This window comes from Brachyhypopomus gauderio, unplaced genomic scaffold (genome assembly GCF_052324685.1).
Source record: "Brachyhypopomus gauderio isolate BG-103 unplaced genomic scaffold, BGAUD_0.2 sc62, whole genome shotgun sequence".
NCBI lineage: Eukaryota > Metazoa > Chordata > Actinopteri > Gymnotiformes > Hypopomidae > Brachyhypopomus > Brachyhypopomus gauderio.
Window position 1 is genome coordinate 976,079 of NW_027506883.1, and position 19,198 is coordinate 995,276.

The 19,198-nt window shown below is 45.4% G+C and overlaps 1 protein-coding gene across 1 annotated transcript; it reads right to left on the bottom strand.

Annotated features, from left to right (window-relative positions):
* Positions 1-383: 383 nt before the first annotated feature.
* zyx (zyxin) lies at positions 384-14,472 on the bottom strand. Its single transcript, XM_076988436.1, is given in 11 exon segments — positions 384-2,330; positions 2,622-2,742; positions 2,936-3,114; positions 3,596-3,765; positions 4,148-4,292; positions 4,407-4,997; positions 5,118-5,213; positions 7,626-7,682; positions 7,684-7,898; positions 8,910-9,138; positions 14,339-14,472. Coding segments are annotated over 10 exon segments (1,911 nt in total). The 5' UTR covers positions 9,133-9,138; positions 14,339-14,472; the 3' UTR covers positions 384-2,216.
* Between the last annotated feature and the right edge of the window lie 4,726 nt (positions 14,473-19,198).

Sequence of the window (19,198 nt, forward strand, 5' to 3'; positions counted from 1 at the left end):
CTGTGTCGCTCGCGCGTGGACACGCTGGGCTATCAGCAGCGCGTGAAGCTGGCGCGAGCTGATAGGACGAGGGGAGACACGCCACGTCACACATCACGCGGCCATAGGCACGTTCGGCAACTGCTGCACGCCAAAGGCATTTAGAAAGATTATTATAGTGGCGCCCACTGGACAGTATTTAGGTAAGACCAAAGTAATAACATACGTTCAGGATAATTCATCAGTGACACGTGGATTTCTCCACAACGGACCAGTCGGTTGGTGAGCCACTTTGGTGATGAATATATGGAAGTTTATTATTTTTTAACGGATTAAACAGAAGATTACTGTAAATTCACCCTGATTCACTTATTTCTAATCATCCAATGAAACATCGGAGAAACTGAGCAGATGAATTGTCTTTATTTTATACTATAGTACAAATGAGTGCTTGATTGGCAAAAAAGGCAGACCTCAGACCGTAAACATACACACATTCACATATTAGACAGGAATGAACAGGCTGATGTATACATTTAGGTAACTAAATAAAACAGTGGTATTAAAATGGAAGTCACATACTGTAAACAGCAGTACTGTGTTGACACTGGCATGGTAAAGGCATTAACTCACAACTGCGTAAACATGCAATCACAAAAAGTAAATTGTATAACATATTTGATCAGGTGATTATGTGAAGTATGAGAAACAGCTCTACTGAACTACCATTAAGAATGTGAAGGATTGAAACTATAAGTGAACTATAAATGTGAGGAAAATGTTAATAAAGGATATATATATATATATATATATATGATAGGTTGAGAGGAATTAAACAATGAGAGACTGCTCAGCAATTTAACTTTGGTTTAAAAAGAGAAACAAACAAAAACAAAACCCCCAAAGCCCTCCAGAACAGGCTTCTGTGATGACGTCTACAGTGCAATACTGTGTGGAACATTCAAGATCATCAGTTCTAGAAAAACATAGAGAAACATGGCGAAGGCAGGAGTATTTGTACGCAATAGTGCCATTAACATTTTATGTATATCTGCAGAAGCATCAAAAGTGTTTCTATCAGAAAGCTCACTGTGTTTGGTAACAACCATCTAATACTTTATCCCCTGAATCCTTTAAGGCTATTGTGCAGACATTCTAAACATAAACATTATCTTAATGCTGTTTTAAAACTGGTCTTATCCTTAAACAAGCCTATTTTGACTAAAGTGGCTACCAAACTTCTGAAACACTTTAAAATGTTTAAACATACGTCAGAGTACAACTCACCAGTGGTCATACATTTGTTTTGTAGGCTGTTTGATGATATCTTTATTATTAGACATTATACAATGGAATAAACAAATGAAAACCATCAGATTCATATTTAGACACTTACTAAATGACTGTACATGGAAATCAAAGCAACATTTTCAATACATCCTCCTCCTACTGGATATTGTTCTTAAGAGTCATATTTTATCAGTACATGCATTTGTAAAAAGTTTGATCATTTTCATGCAGTCTTGTTCAATATACATCGCACGCTTGCATGCACGATAAACAGAAAGCTTTGCCCAACATATCTGGAGAACAAATTTACCTTCATTCATTTGTTCAGCAAATACATAAAATGGCTGTGAGCAAATCACCATTTCTGCAACACTAACTCTCAAGGCAACACCTACTCAACTCAGCATCAGTGTTTAATGTTCAGGTATGAGAGGTGGTGTTCTGCCTACACAAGGCACACTGGAAGATGAATGCAATGATAAAGTTGAGCTGGGATTCTGTTACAGTACACGACCTTTGCACTGAGCAAATGAAGTCAAAGACAGGTCCGTTTTCCCCGTCACACCCTAACCTATCACCATCTACCTTACTCGCATGTTCTCAATCGTTACAGGCTATAATGTTCAAATATGGAGCATATGCAAAATTCAACCAATCACATGCTCAGATGGTCTGCTTGTGTTTTTGTGGTCAGTAATTGATTAAGCCCTTTGACATGTAAGCATGGTGTGATGAGGGCTTGTGTCTAAAGGCCATGCGCTAAACAGCAGCCAAGCCGCTACAGCTACGGAGCCCTGGGCTTGCTGATAAAGAGAAGGAGACCTAAAGAAGGAGAGGAGGAAAGAGGAAGAGGATCAAACCACTCACAAACCAAGGGTGGCGAGTACATAATCAAAGCAGTCAGTCCGAGATTTGGTTTCAGCATAAGCGGCGAGTGTCTCCACCAATCACTGCATGGCTTGCTTGGCACGCTGTGTGTGGCACTTCATGCACAAAATTCTTCCGTTCAATGGGTAACAGCCGTCCGCGTCTGCCTCGATAGACAGAGGGCGGGCACAGTCCTGGCATCACAGGGAGAAGTGAGTGAATAATGATGGCTGGACACAATTTTCTCTCTCAAAACAAAAACCTCTTAGACTTGAATATTTCTGAAGCATTCAACAATAAGTGTTTTATTTTTACACAATGTCTCCAGTCTATAAATACAAAGACAATGAAAAGAATTAAAACATTTTCATCAGCATTAAGACATCAAAATATATTAATAATAGCACATTAAAAAAAGAGGTGTTTTGGTTTGTGAAGTTAGGGACACCCTGCAGTCCGCCAGGCATCACGGGACAGATGTTTACCTCACATCGGTAGCACTTAAGGTGGAAGTTCTTCTCCAAGGCAACAACTCGAACGGTCTCTTCGCTCCCAGGGTCAGGAATGATGGGCTCATTGCAGCTCACACACAGAGGAGAAAAACGCCTGCAATCCACAGCACAGGGGCAGAGGTCACAGGGGCAGAGGTCACAGGGGCAGAGGTCTGGTACTGTGTGGAAGACTTCACCATCACCTTATATTTTTGCAACAGTCCACATTCAGAAAGATGACAAAACTGTGCTTGCTTGGTCAGTCTTTGTGAAATCATCTAGGCTGCGAGTCGGCCAAAGGACTTTACCGGTGGTAATCGGGAACGCAGTACGGCTTCTCGGCATCGTCAGTGATGAATGGGGCGCCCTCCAGTGTGCAGTTACAGACACTGCAGCGAAAACAGTGAGCGTGAAAGCACTGGCCCACTGCCTTCAGCACACGATCCATGATCCGCTCGCCACACCGAGAACAAATGGCCAGAGAGTTCTGAACACAGAACACAGAGATGCTGGAGTCTCTCCACAGACATCTGGAGTGTTCAAGGAAGCATTTCTACAAATAAACACACTGGAGAGGAATCTTAGCCACTGCCATTTCAGACCACCGATATTTTGCACCGACAGGATTTCTACATTTGTCTCCTTCATTGTAAAACTTGCAGCATGTTGTAGTGAAACAGCAGAGTGGATTAAAGCAGCCAGGCAGAAGTGGAGGAGGTAAGTGATGTGAAATATCAGTCGTGGGTCTCTGCACCGCTCACAGCCGTGGACACATTAGGTTTACGCAGGAGCGAATTGGCCATGAATTGATTAGTTGTTGTTTTCCACCCCTAAAGGGCAGACGCCCTCAGACGAGTGTGTGTGTGTGTGATGGAGTGAGCGCTAGAGGAAGGAGCAGCGACCGTGTGTGTGTCTGCGCTCACCACGTAGCAGTCCTCACACTCCGGCGTCATAGCACACACACTCACCACGTAGCAGTCCTCACACTCCGGCGAGCCGTCACGGTCGTAGAACTGCATGCCCTGCAGCGCACGGTGGCAACTCACGCAGCAGAAACAGTGAGAATGGAAGAGTTTGTCCATAGCCCTCACTGCGGGCTGAGACCTGGACAGAGCCTCCCCGCAGTTACCACATACCTCTACACACACACACACACACACACACACACACACACACACAGTGCGGGAAAAAAAGAGTAATCAATTAAATCCATAATCAAAGATGGCTCATTATAGATGGCCTGCACATGTATAGAACAGGATGTTACATTACATTCTGGATATCCATTAAGAGGTCGTTTCCAATTCAGTGTCTAGATATAAGCCCTGACATCTAATAATCATCGCCTGTTTCTTATCCTTGATGCACAGGTCTATGTGTGGATAGATACATCTATAGACAAATATAAATGTTATATAAAGAAAACACAATTTCTTCAGCTACAGTGTGTTTTGTAGAAGTGTGAGGAGTGACGCGAGAAGCGAAACGCGTGTATGGTGTGTTGGGCAGAACGTGAGCACCTGTGGGGACAGAACTAAGTGGGGCACGTTTGTCCATGTCTTTAATGAAGTCCTTCGTCATCCTCTCCAGTTCCTCCACCTCCCTCATGGAGAGCGGGGCACCAGCAGGGGGCGCCCCCGTGGCAGGACCTGCTGGCGTGGACGCCTGCACACACCACAGAAAAGAACAAGGGGGGGGATGAGAAAATAAATAAAACTCTCCCACCATCACAGAAATCTGTGTTCTTCATGCAGCTGCTGTATAACACAGTTGGCCCACCTTGGCTGGAGGCGGGTTGGCTGGAGGCGGGACTCCCACCGATCTATTGTAGGAGGAGCCTGGTGATGTCATGGGCCTGGGGTACGAGGATGTTGAAGGAGGCGGAGCCACTTTCTCCTGGCTGAATGAAGGCAGAGCTTTGGAGTGACTGAAAGCTGGAGTAGGGACGCTTGCTGGAGGAGGCGGGGCCGAGGGAGGGGCCGAGGGCGGGGCCGGGGGCCCGGCAGGAGGCGGAGCGAAAGAGCTCTGGGTAGCAGCTTTGGGGACCTGGTTAGCTGCTCTTGTATTTGCAAAGCTTGCAGAGCTTGCTGGTTTGGGGCCAACATTTGAACTGGGCTGACTGGGAGTGAAGGTGGTCTTCGGAGCAGCAGCAAAGCTCTTAGCCACGGGCTGTGCCGGGGAGGGAGCGGAGGCTGGACTCGGCCCGGGCTGTCGGAGCGTGGTGCGGGCACGCAGCTCTTCAGCCCAGGGGGCAGGAGGGGGCCGGTCCTGGAGCTCTGGTGGGGGCAGGAAGGAGAGGGCAGGCTTGGGGGCGGTGGGGGGCGGACCGGCCGCCTTTGGGGCGGGCGCATATGACGGCTGGCTGGGCATCTGAGCAAAGACATTTAAAACACAACCTAACATCATATACTGAAATATAACAAATTAGTGAAATATTAAAACATTGAAATTAAATGGAGAAGAGGTCAAGGGTCACATGTATGGTTGTACCTTTGGGGTAAAAGGTTTTCTGGTTTCCATTTCTGATAACATATCAGTTAGAGAGCCCAGCTGTCGGTCAAAGCTGGTCTGCTTATCCAGTGGTTTCTACACAGACAAGAAGGACAGAAGACAAACAAACAGGTGTATGAGAGAAACCGACCCAAATGCAGTGGTGTTCATCTGAATAAAGAACTATGCGAGCTGCTCAGTGGGGCAAAGTAAAGGATATTCCAAGTACAAGTGCTTCAATTAATCCATCATTCAAATGTATTCAACTTGTTTAATCCAGATTTAGAGTTTTTTGTTCATCTTTAAACCTTCAAGTGCCTTTACTTCAATCCTGCTAGTACAACGCAGAATTTACTCCAATTAAGTCATTGAGTCTAAGCTCACTTACACCAGTTACATGTCACTGGTGCCACAGGGCTTAAGGAGAATACAGATTATAGTCTGTTTGCCCAACCACACCCTCAACCCGCTGCAGGGCCCTTTTCCCCAGTGAAACACACCCTCCTCCTGCTCACCTATATGAGCTTGGAAGACGAGTGGAGTGAAGGAACCGCCAACACACACACGCTGAGCAAACACCATGAATGAAGGACACACATTCTTCTGCTCCTACACACGTACAGGCATCATTATTTGTTTTAGCAGCAGAACATTGTAGAGGATTTGGAAAAGCAAATCAGATGCTCAGCATTACGATCATCCCTTAAGAGTGAAACAGGTTCGATATTCACACGGAGGTGGACTAAGGTAATAGACCCAGCCCTGAGCAGACGGATAGATGTTCTGACACTAACCTGCTTTTTTTGTCATTGTTTCAAAGCAACTTCCCCACCTTAACAAATCATGGGACAAAAATGTTTAGCCAACGAAAAGAAATTATTTAGAAAAACTATCATCAATCTACCACCCCTTTTTCCTTAGAAAACACACCAAACAATTAATAATCACAGACTCCTTTATTAAAATGACTTATTTAAGGAGAATCGTAAAATTCCAACGTAGCCGATTCCAACAATTGTATTCAACATAAGTGGTATCATCAATATCACCTCGAGCACTGCGTCATGACCACACACACCACAAGGCCTCCGCCAGAAATAGAGCTAGTGCTTATATGGGCATAACAGCAAAGTGAGATGCTGGATACACACAGGCCCGTGGCACAGTAGACACGTCAGAGGCGGCTAAAATGTTCATCTCATGCGTGGGGAGGAAGACAAGATACTTAAGGTCAAATGTTACGCAGACTCACACAAACCAATTTATACTACGCCATAACATTTTTTTTGTTTGTTTTAGATATGCATTTCAACACGGCATATTTCAAATTAAAGCAGTGCACAATGACACAGCTCTTGATACACCCCTGTCCCCTTACAAGTGACCTTAAGTAATCTGGCAAACACACACCTGTGAATGGTCATGTTTAGAATTTGGCTGCAAATTGTTTATATTCGATGCTCGAAGTCGTCAGGCTCCAGACATCAGCAGCTAGGAATGCTGGGTACGTTCTCTGTAATCCAGAAATTCTCGCCGTATACGAATAAACCACAGCCTGTCCCACCGATAGCCACACACGCCCATGTCATCATGTTTTAGATTATGAGCACTTCAGTCCCTCCTCTCCAGACATCACACGCTAATCTCACCGGTCCATATGGTTCTGTCCCAGAATGAATCATCCCAAACCTTTTTGCAAACATTTTAGCAACTGTAATCCGTTTGGTTCTAAAGGTTTACCAGTGAAGTGTTCGTTCAGTGGTGAACATGGCTTATATTTGTGCATTTTGTAATGTGTTGTTTTATATTGTGAGTTGTGGCTGAAGTTTGTCTTAGAAGATTAAAAGGTATTGCTGGTCATCTACTGTGATGATGTGTGTTCATCACCTGTTGGAGGGGGATCAGAGGGACGAGCCCACCTAGGTAGTGTGTTCAGTGTCCAGCAAACACACACATCATCATTATTAGAAGTGGCTCAGGGCAAGAATGTCTGCTAAATGTTGTAAATGCAATGCTATGGCTTCTGAGGTCTACCAGGTCGTCTAGCTCATCAGATGTTTGGTGAAACTACCCATTGCTTTGGTGATTTGTTTGAACATTTCCACAAGTCTGATGCTGAAACACAACAGCAGTACAACTCTTAGAGGTCTTGTGAGATTCAGCAAACCAAAATTCTGGTCCATTAACATTTGGTTCTCTAAAGTGATTATCTATAAACGCCCCAGGTTCACCTGCCCGACAAATACCCTCGAATTAGAACAGACGTTCATTGTAGTCTGTAATGTCATTAAATATTCCTCCCCCACTTTAAACCCAAATGTGTAGCACTGCTGCGACAAAACAGAATGTCATCAATCCTGCAACTGTCCAAAATATCTGAAAATGCCACAGGTTAAAGACAGAGAGACATACGGCACAAACAGCAACTCTTGGAGAAATGAGCAAATGTCAACAGCAGTAGCATCATAACACCAGTATCACCACATCTCAAAGTCTCCATGCTCTTACCTTAGAGGTGACACCTGTGCCAGGTAGGGGGAGAGGAGGTGCAGGAGGAGGGGGGGGGAGGAGGAGGAGGTGGAGCAGCGCTGGGGTTTATGGGTGCGAAGCTCACGTCTTCAGGAGGCGCTGGGAGGGACAAGTCATCCGCAACTGGGGGCGGGGCAGGGAATGCAGGAGGAGGGGCCTCAAATGCAGGGGGCGTGAGCTGGCACTCAGGGGGCGGGGCTGGCAGCTCTGCATCATCCAGTGGAGGAGGAGGAGGAGGAGGGGGCGGGAAGTCTGGTCAGGGAAGGAGGGGACTGATTTAAAGTCATGCCCAACCCAACCAGAACATTTTACCTGAATAATATATATAATAAACAAACTTTTCATAAACAATAATGATGATGCACCTACACAAACAATAAAATCAACATGGCCTGGGGCACCTTGGTGTCTAACAGCACAAATAAAGTTACAGTGACAGGTATATATACAGGTACGGTAAAGCCAACATGAACGCAATCAGCAGCATTACGTTTACTGAACATCGAACCCTGACTGAGTGTTTTCACACTGAATACATTTACAGTATTTAGCAGGGCTCCCTTGTCCAGAGGTGTCCAACATAGCTGTATTTCTTTATTCATGTTACTTCTCAGAACAGCTGAAAAGTACCAGTTTGTTTGAATACACAGACACTTAAACATTGCTAAAGATTAATATTTCTAAACCTAGATTATATTACTTAGTGAAAAGTCACATGGTGTTAAAACTAAACTCCATGAGCTTGTGAAACGTCCAGCATGAGGTCCGTTTCCTCCTATGAAAAATGTGGTCAGCAATGCAAAGTGAACCACACAACCATTCATGCTGAAAGCATTTGTTGTATGCATGCTTATATTTTCATGCATTTTTAAATTCTGACAAAACTCTGGTTGCACGTTTCTTTGACCACACCCATCAAAGGAAGAGAAAAGATCCTCGAATGAACCTTCTCATGACCAGACAAGCCTTCTCGTAGAAAGCAGTATCCATTTTCAGCACACCAACCCCAGTTAATTCTGACAGCAACAGTCAATATGAAAGCTCAGGCAGCTTCGTACATCAGCTCTCTGCAAACATGGAAGAGGGCGGCTGTGTTTCCACACTCGTACACTCGTCGTAAATCACAGCAAGATTCATATCCAAAGTGAATTGGCAATTTCTGAACAAGCCATACCAAATGACCCAATAAAACTTCCATGCCATGCTTGAGATCACCCTCACCATTACATGCTTAGATTGGTGAGACAGTTTTTAAATTCTTACCATCACTTATGGTTGAAGGCGGTGGTGGCATCTCCCCAACTCGACCAATCACACCCGTGCTTGCGGTGGATGAGGAGAAGGCCGCAGGATAAGACGGCCCTTTGGGACGTGGTGGCGCTACAGATGCAAACTTCTTAGGCTGGTTGTAGAAGGACGGAGTATTGACTTGAAAAGACATAGAGGAAGAAACCATGAAGGGTTTTGTGCCATTGGAGTCCTCCATCTTGTTCTGTGGAGGGAGAGAACACACAGAGGGGCAGGGGTGGTCAAACTATTAGTGTTGTTTAAAAAACCAATATTGAAGCCATGTAGATATTACTGAACAGTGGTGAGAATTATGGTTAACACTTCCTCTCAAAACATGCCACTGTTGCTAACAAAGTCATTTAATGTTGAATGATCACAGATTAGAGAAGGATTCAACAAATTAAAGGGCAACCTGAGAAAAATAGAAAAACAAACTGAAAGTGTGGAATCAGCAGAGAAATTGGAATATAATCTGCACATAAATATATAGTCATAAGCACAAAAGGCAGAAACACGCACTAGAAGAGACATTTAGTTACAATGAGTCACTAAAAAGTAAAAAAAATAAATAAATTAAAAAAAGACATTTTACTGTTGGGGAGGAGAATAAGCCAAATATTAACTTTGCTGACGCTAAAAACCATATCTAAATACTTTATTCAATGCTCTACAGTGAACAGTGTACCTATTTATTGTAAAGTGATTTAGAACAAGACCCGACTCACTTACTTCCCCCCAATACCCATTAAAATAAGGGAACTTGAAGGGATCTGTTCTCTTTTAGGGCTCTCCAGGCTAGTGAGCTCCAACACAACCAACACTTGCTCGTAAGCACCTTTCATGTTGTGGCAAGTCAAACAGAGCAACAGTCTCACAAAAGTATTCCTGAAATGCTGATATCACCTAAACAAGACACACACAAAGAGACAGCGAGTCTGATTCTCATTCCAAATGAGCCGTAATCAGAGAGCGTCAAACTGTTTTATGTGCGTGTTGATTGGTGGAATCGTCTTCGTGTCCGTGTCTCTAGAGTCCCCTTTTAAGGACCTTTGGACAAGCAAAGGGAGAAACATTCTGAAAAGATCCTCAGCTCTCTGCCACCTGTGGTTCCCAGACTGGACATGCTGCCACAAACAGCCACGCAGAATGAACAAGTGCTTTGTTTCTTTTTCTTCACTTTGAAGACAACTCGCGTGATGCAAAGATGAATGCTTAGATAAGATATTTCTGCAAGCCAACAAGAGACAGGTGTGCAAGAATGAGTGAAAACTCATCCATGAGTTATTTAAAAAAGACTCATTTTAAAATTGCCAAAATTCGTGGGACAGAAACATGTACATTGATTCTGAAGTGGTGGTGTCACCTTAAGGGGTGTGGCCTTAAGGGGTGTGGCCGTAAGGGGTGTGGCCTGGTAATGCTCCCTGTGAGAGTATCTTGTGAGAGGCTGGCGAGCGTACTTATGGCAAGGCGACGTGAATCATCAGAGCTCAAACAAGGTACGATAGTGGATGCCAGATGGCTAGAAGATTCCATTTGGTTTTACAGCGTAGTGGCTGCACACACGTGATTAATGATTGTGACTGGCAGCGTCTAGATATAATTGTCTGTGCAGACAGACATGACTGGAAGAAATCACACGCACAATCAAAGCAGGAGGCCCCACACACATACACCGCAGGTCAGGTCAGTACAGCACTCTTTAGCCTCCATGGGATAAGAGAGCTGAGGTCCCATCGGTGTGCACCTAGACACAGAACCTCACCTGGGCTCATCAGGTTGATAACTAGACCCTAAACAACTGGCAACGTCTGTCAATCAGCTGATGGTAATTGGCTGATGGTAATTGGCTGATGCTAATTGGCTGATGGTAAGTGTCATGTGTGGCACAGACTCCATGAAGCCATGGACCCCAGTTGTAAACAATACACTATGCATGCTAGTGGTGGTTCCATACCGGCATGGGGTGTGTTCTCATGGCAGGGGTTGGGTCCAGTGGTCTACACAAACACTTCACTGACCACTGCTCACTACATTTCACTGCTCGGTGACTGTTTGCAGCTCTTCATGGACTCAATGTAGCCCCCACAATGATGGGACACTCCAGCAGGATAACACTCCATGGCCCCGGCCCAAGTTGTCCAGAATTGGTTCAAGAATCATTCTGGAGAGTTCTGATGAATGGTGTGGCCTTCTCATTTTCCTGACAGGAGCCCAAGAGAGCAGTTATGGAGTATTTTGGAGGTCCATTTGCACCCAAGATCCTGCACCTACAAATACAACAGAGCTGCTGGTGGCCATCTGAACAGCATGGACCAGAACCCCCCCAGACATCTTCCACGTGTGAAACCACGTGGAGTGGCTGCACTACTGCACAATACTAGTTCCTGGGCATTTTGGCACATCAGTGTAATAGTAATTTTATACTGTGTTGTATTGTGTATATACTCCATCCATTCTTTGATTTGCCAAGTCGGTATCAGTGAAACACTGATTCACTGTGTGGCGTTATAGCAGATATCACTGTGTGGTATTATAGCAGATGTCACTGTGAGGTACTATAGCAGATATCACTGTGTGGTATTATCATAGTAGATTACGAATGACCACAGCTTAACACCCAGTTCACTTTAACTTCCTCTAGTGCAGTAAAAAAAAAAAAAGTGGAAGTTGCACTATGAGTATTAGTGTTACACCCAACTAACTGAAACAACTTCTCCATACGTCATCGCTGGATGTGTCACGTCCTGGTCTTTAGTCTCACGACCTGAGGACACTGCATTATTACAGTGATTAAGTTCACCATCAAATGTAGTCCTAAAATTACGTTTCTCGTAAACAAATTAAAGTTTATACACTCTCAATATGTACCTGCAATGACCTGCAAATTTTCAATTCATTAAACAAATCTTTATTTTAAAAAACGCATTACTGCCCTGGGAGAGAATTCATTTGTGTGTTTTAGTGAGGGTGGGTGAGTGGTTGGTGTGTGTGGCGCGTGTATGAACGCATACGCAGTAAAGACAGAAACAGCTGCGGTGTAAAGATTGCAAAGGCCTTTTTGACCACAGCCACACACTCGTCTGTGTTTCATCAGTCCTTCAGGACAGCTGTGAACTCAAAAATTTGTCTCATTTTTTCCATACATGCCACTTGCCCTCATATGCTGCTTTTTGGAAACAAACATGCCTCCATTTTAAATCTAGGATTAATCTTTCTTGTATTGTGTGACAATAGAGATTATAATTTGGGCAGGCGGAGCAGAATTCTGGTAGATGGCCCTTTAACATCAGACTGTGGCAACTGCTAATCAGGTTCCATGTATTTGTGTTGTGTCTAGATCTGTTGAGATTACGCACTGAATAAATACCTCAGCGGTGAAGAGGAGATAACTCCTGAAGGCTTAATTCCAGCCATTAAATGTTTTGAAGCCATGTCTTAGAACATGGAGCAACAACACATATGGGTCCAGAAAACTCAGACATGGACCTTTGATGTGCTGGAAAAGTGACAGAGGCATTGGAAAATGCATCACCACAGGTGTTCAGAGCGCTTAGGCTGATTTCTTTCATATTGCAGTATGCTAATACATATATACATATGTTTAGTACATGCAGAATTATTTCCAACGGATGCAGTCGATGTCTGGAGTTGGGAAATTAATTTTCATAGCGTCATGTCTCCTCCCCCAGAAGGGGAAAACGTGTCCTTCTCAGGTCATGCTGTATTAACACAGCAAATCAATACAGACAGTTGCAGAGCTAAAAACATGCATGTGTAATTTGGAAATGTCTGGAATCACAGTTGCTATATTAATGGATGGGGGCAACACTCCACCAAATCACCCTATCCAGAAACCTTCATTAACCATTACTCATGTCCATCTCGCTGCCACACAGTCGCGTCTCAAACTTAAAGGGATCAGTATCAAGTTGGTTCATCTTTGCCATCAAGTTGAAGGTACCACGTGTGTAAATAAGGAAAAAAGAGAAAGCTAATAGTTATATAGCAATATTAAACGTTTTCCATTACAAACTCTTAAAAGTCTTAAGCAAAAACTGAAATTCTTTTGTTAGCAGCAATGGCAAATGAGAAACACTTCCTTTTTCATCGAAGATGATTCCAGTCATGTCTACATCACATTAATGGAGCAGAGTTAGTTCCTGATTATTGCAACACGGGTTTATCGAGATTAATGTGTCTCCTGGTGTGTATGATCATTTTAAAGACTACACGGAAGCGTGTTGTGTATTTGACAATGTGGCATGTAGGACGGGTACAAGTCACCCAGATGAACACGACACGCCCTGAATGGCCATTCATCCTGGACCACGTTATCTTACACACTAGTACACAGATCTCCAATATAAACGCCCATTATAATAAACAAAGCGCTGCTATAATAAACAGGCCAGAAACGTGGACGTTACAGACGTGCAGTAATCGCCCTGATCCCACAACACACACACCACGGATCCGAGTGAGATGAAGGCAGTTAACACCACCATCCTGGAGAAAACACAGGTTCAATATGTTTAAAAGGCTAGTGAAGCTAAAGACGCCGGCCTTGGCAATAAGACCAACACCAGCTGAACACCCTCATCCTTATCTGAACATGTGCGGTTAATCAGAAACAAGGTTCGACCTTCTGCCCACACCAGGAGCAGGAATGCGAGACCAGCTCAGAATATTGTACATAAATGCCCAGCAGCTGTAGTTTGATGACAGGTAGTTGAGTTCACTTCCCTGGGAGAAGAAGTCTGGAGACTAGACGTTACCCCACCTCTCTACCACTCATAATAAATCATACTACCATAATAACCACCGTAACACACACACACACACACACACACACACACACACACACACACACACACACACACACACACACACACACACACACGCCATCAGCTCCACCCGTGATGGGACGCAACGTGCTTTTAGTCGTGGTGCATGACAGCTGGGCTGATGGAGGTCCAGGTGTGAACATCTCTCTGCCTTCACGCCAAGACCAGATGATACTCACTCCAGCTCGGTTCTGTGGATCAGTGCAGGTGATCCAGCCAGACTTCAGCGTGCAGCAATCACGTCAACTTCACACTCAATATCGCCTCCTTCGATTTGTAGAGCAGATCTTTCTCCGACAGCCACCCTTCCTGGACCAGATCACAGACTGGCAGGTATCTAGTCTGGTGTTTATTTAGTGGTCTGTTGAAGGTCTGCCCACCTGGAGATGTGCATGAACTTCTCCCCCCTCATCAACGTTCACTCACTTCCGGTTCGAGCTTCCGTGTTTTCCAGCCCGCTCACACTGCTGGATCCTCAACGCTCCGGGTTTGACTGACGATCATAACCGGCCGTGTGTCTGTTTGTGTGTTTTATACTCGCCAATATCACTAGCTTACCTGGTAAAATCGTTTCCAGAGCACTTTTTAACAATCCACCAAAAGCTCCGACTTCACGAAACACCACCAGCAGACGATTTTAAAGCGACCGTAACAAATTTAGTGAAGAGGAATACACTCCGATACTGAAATAAATGTACAGCTTACCTCTCTGAAAGACCCTTTTTAGTGTTGGTGTCTTTGTGCCCTGGTGAAACAAACCTCCCCTCTTCTCTCTTTCTCTCTCTCTCTCTCTCTCTCTCTCTCTCTCTCTCTCTCTAATTCCTGTAGCTGTTAGACCCTCCCTCTGTTTGAGTCCCAAAGGAATGACACCATCCCTCCTAACAAGTCTCCTCTCGTTGGACTAACACTCAGGTCAAGACTATTACATGCCAAACTCTTACCCCCCTTCAGACACACACACACACACACACACACACACACACCTCCTCCTTCCCCTTCTTCTCTCTCTCTCTCTCTCTCTCTCTCTCTCTCTCTCTCTCTCTCTCTCTCTCTCAGGATTCTTTAAACATTCTTCATTCTATGACATCAACCCTGCCTGCATTTCCTTGTAAGGGCAGAGAGCGAGAGAGGCAGGAGGAGAGAATGGAGAGAGAGATAAAAGAGAGGGCTGAGGTTGATTAGATACAGACACAGAAACCAACAGCGTTCTGCAGGACAAAGAGGAAGAACTCGAACGGTCAGTCTGTGCTCATGGTGAACACTTTTTCAAATCAACTCCAAAACCAGAGCTTAAACCCAACACTACCAGCCCAAGAGAACCTCTGAAGGCTTTTGGTCAACCTCATTTTGTTCCATTGCTCATACTGTTTTCCACAGCTAGTTCCAGTTCTGGTGCAGAACACATGAATGCACCCAAAGATGTTAACAGCTCTTTTATTAACAGTACTCGACTTAAGTAATGCACAGACATACAGTGTTGGATATGATCTGATATGTCTAAGCTCGTGTGAAGTTTTCTTTTGGGGGGGCAAAAATGGGAGCCAAGCAGTTAAAGCTAAGATGGCAGGTTAACTATGCCACGATGGCACGGTTTGAGTCTGCCTGCTTTGTCCGTCCTCGCAAGGCCTATTAGTGTTCCAGGTAGATTCTGTTTCCTCTTTTTTATTTTTCTCTTTCCTGTACAGTGACCTGGAACATACCCAGCCTTTGTTCATGTGCGACACCCTGTCACAAATCCTGTCCACACAGCCCACTGCGCAGCTGGAAGCAGTGTTGTCTGCTGCCATTGGTCAGACTCCACATTGCACTACAGCAGCAGGGGCTTCTGGGTCATCTCTGAACCCCCCACCCACTCCACCCAATCAGGATGGACACAGGTTTGCTTATTTGTCTTTGTAGACCACAGATTTGCTGAAGGTTTGGTTTTAACCCTAAACGTATAGGGGACTGCAGGTATCAGTACCAGCAGAATACACAGATGAGTGTATGGAGGAGCTGTGGCTGAGGTCATCGGCTCGTGGTCGAAGTTTCCGCCGTGAGGGGGGGGGGGTGTAGCCGGGGTGAAGGTGAAGCTTCCTTGCGGGAGGCCCACTGGAACCAGAGACAGGGCGGACTGGATTGCAGCCAGACCCAGCTCAGAACAGTCCACACACCCCCACCCACTATGACTCATTGTGCACACACATACTGTATCTCCCAGAGTTCCCATATCCCCTAGTAGCTGTTACTGCACGCTCAGAGGAAACCCTGTGAGTTGCAGTCACCCCATTTATTATTCTTCTTCTCCTTCTCCTCCTGCTCCTCTCTTCCACAGCACAAAACTACAGTCATGACACACACACACACACACACACACACACACACACACACACACACTTTTATTACATATAAGCACTCCAGTGCATGTAGTACCATCGGCACCCACTGCCAAACTGCATACAAAATGATTTCTATGAGAACATTACGTGCTAAACAATACCAACACATTCCCTTTTTTAGACACGATCAGGCACTGACTGAAGTCTTGCGATTCCTAGCTTGTCCACCAGATGTCAGCCAACATTCTACTTTTGCAAAAGTCCTGAGAGAGAGAGAGAGAGAGAGAGAGAGAGAGAGAGAGAGAGACATATACAAATGCACTCTTAAAGGGGAGCAGTACCACAGTTTAGTGCCCCCTCCCCCATACGATGTCCACTCCCCTCTGGCCCCTCCCCCCGACTCTTTCCCCTCTTACCCCTGACGTACCCCTCTCGTCTGCGGAGTCCTACCTCCCCCCTTCCATTCTGCCCCCTACACTCTGACAATGTCCACTCCCACCTGCTCAGTCCACCCTTTTTCTTCCCCTCTGCCTACTCCTGTCTGGCCCCTCCCCCTTGCCCCTCCCCCTTGATGTCACACTCCAGCTGAACACATAGCACACCAGCAGTAGTAAAGCTCACGTCCAGCCTCTCTGCAGCCCCCTTGTGGCTGTGCGCTGAATCGCAACTCCCTGGTGCTTGAGTACGTGAAGAGACAAGGAGAGATTACAGGGAGAAGATTGTGTTTCCCTTTGGGCGGTCCAACACTGACCTTAGCCAGAGCTAAGTGAGTGGTAGCTCAAGCCCATCTGAGAGAGAGGGATGAGGAGAGATGTAGAGGGAGAGAGGAGGAAGATGTGGTTCATAGTCTTCACCACTCCAGGACACTTAGCATCCTCAAGATGCGTCTCCGTCCCCTAATGCCTGGAGGCAATAGCACTCCTTAACTGAATAAAAACATGTGTGTGTGTGTGTGTGTGTGTGTGTGTGTGTGTGTGTGTGTGTATGTGTGGGAGAGAGAGAGAGAGAGTTATCCAAAGAGGAAGAGAGTAATAATCATACACAGACGTAATTTTGGGGGGGGACAGGGGGGACATGTCCCCCCCACTTTTTCAAAAGCCGGTTTTGGTCCCCCCCAGTTTTTACGGTTAAAACCAAATATTTAAATAGCGACGAATCCATGTCCCCCCCACTTTTGAAATCAAAATTACGTCCATGTAATCATATCCTGCATGCCTTCATCAAGAAGCAAATATAACAAAGACAGATTAAACACTTGTGGATGTAGTTCATATAGAAAATATTGACTAATACTAATAATGACTGAGACTGTATTCTGAATCACCTGAATTATCCTGTAGTGGAGAACAACAGAATATTTAAAAGGGTCTTGAGAAAACAAGCATCCACACTCCAGAAACAGCGCTAGTTCACTACGTATTGATTAGTGCATTTGAAACAGGAGCTGGTCCAGCCTGTCTCAGCTCCAGCGCTGGGCTACGTCTTGCTGCTCTTAGCATCACCAGAACTCACCACACCTCCTCCACTCTGACCTTCTGCTGTAGCATCACTAAGTCACGTCTAGCCCAGTGAATCACGTCCAGCTCACTGAATTAAAAAGGTTGTGGCAACACAGTCAGTTGATTTGTGTGGCAGGATTTGTGAAACGGTGTTCACTGCAGTGCACATAAATATGTGTGTGTTGTGTGTATGTGTGTGTGTGTGTGGGGGGGGGGGGGTGCTACAGCACTTTGTAGTGTATTTTCTGTGCTGAAGGTACAGCGTTAAATAGACTATAGGTATATTGTTAGACATCATTCCACCCATCATGTTTATCTGCAGTGTAAAATCTAGGCACATATATGAAGAGTGAGGGAGCCGGTCTGCTATATATATGAGATGTGCAGGGTACCTCCGCAGGACGGGGGAGATTAGCACTCCACTGGTGCGTCTGGCCGTCGTCGTGTGTATATCTGGCGTTAACTCTTACGTTCCCACTCCTCTTTAGTCCCTGTCCAAGTTTTCACTTCATCTCCCATCTGATCCTTTTCCCACACTCGCACATTTCTCTCTCCATCTCTCCCTCCCTCGCTCCCTCTCTCCTTCCCTTTCTCCATCTCTCCTTCCCTCTCACTCTCTCTCTTTCCATTCCTCTTTCACCACCCTCTGCTGTCTCTTATTCTGTCTTTTACTGAATACTAATTTGCCCAGCCTCACCTCTGCTTAAAATGACTCAAAGCTTCTCCTTCTCCCTCCCTCCCTCCCTCCCTCCCCATCTCTCTCCATCTGTCCATCTCTCTCTCACTCACTCTCTCTTTCTCTCTGTCTCTGTGTGTGTAAAGAAAAAAAGAATGAAACCTCAATTTTTCCACTCCTTCATCATATTTTCTCTGCGTCACTTATTTTGGGAAATATCTATAAGGAGTAGAGAGATAAAGAGAAAGATAAAGCGTAAGGGAAGACACTTTTGTGTGTGTGTGTGTGTGTTTCTATCAAGAATGAGAGAGAGAGAGAGAGAGAGGGAGGGAGGGAAGAGGGGAGGGGAGAGGGAGGGAGGGAGAGACAGAGAGAGGACGAGAGAGGACTAGGAAGCAGAAGAAATGCAACAGAAAAAAGAGTGAAAGGGGACACACAGGAATTCCCTATGGTGATATTTCAGTATTGGGCCAAAGCGGTTGGATGAGTGTGTGTGTGTGTGTGTGTGTGTGTGTGTGTGTGTGTGTGTGTGTGTGTGTGTGTGTGTGTGTGTGTGTGTGCGTGCGTGTGTGTGTGTGTGTGGGGGGGGGGGGGGGGGGTCTGAAGGAGAGAGCAAGGGAGGAAAAACCACTGCTGCATTGTGAGATGTTTAAAGTGACGAAGTGTGAGCAGAACGAGAGAGGGAGACAGAGACAGAGACAGAGACAGAGACAGAGACAGAGACAGAGACAGACAGAGACAGAGACAGAGACAGACAGAGACAGAGACAGAGACAGAGACAGACAGAGACAGAGACAGAGACAGACAGAGACAGAGACAGACAGAGACAGAGACAGAGACAGAGACAGAGACAGACAGAGACAGACAGAGACAGAGACAGAGACAGAGACAGAGACAGACAGAGACAGAGACAGACAGAGACAGA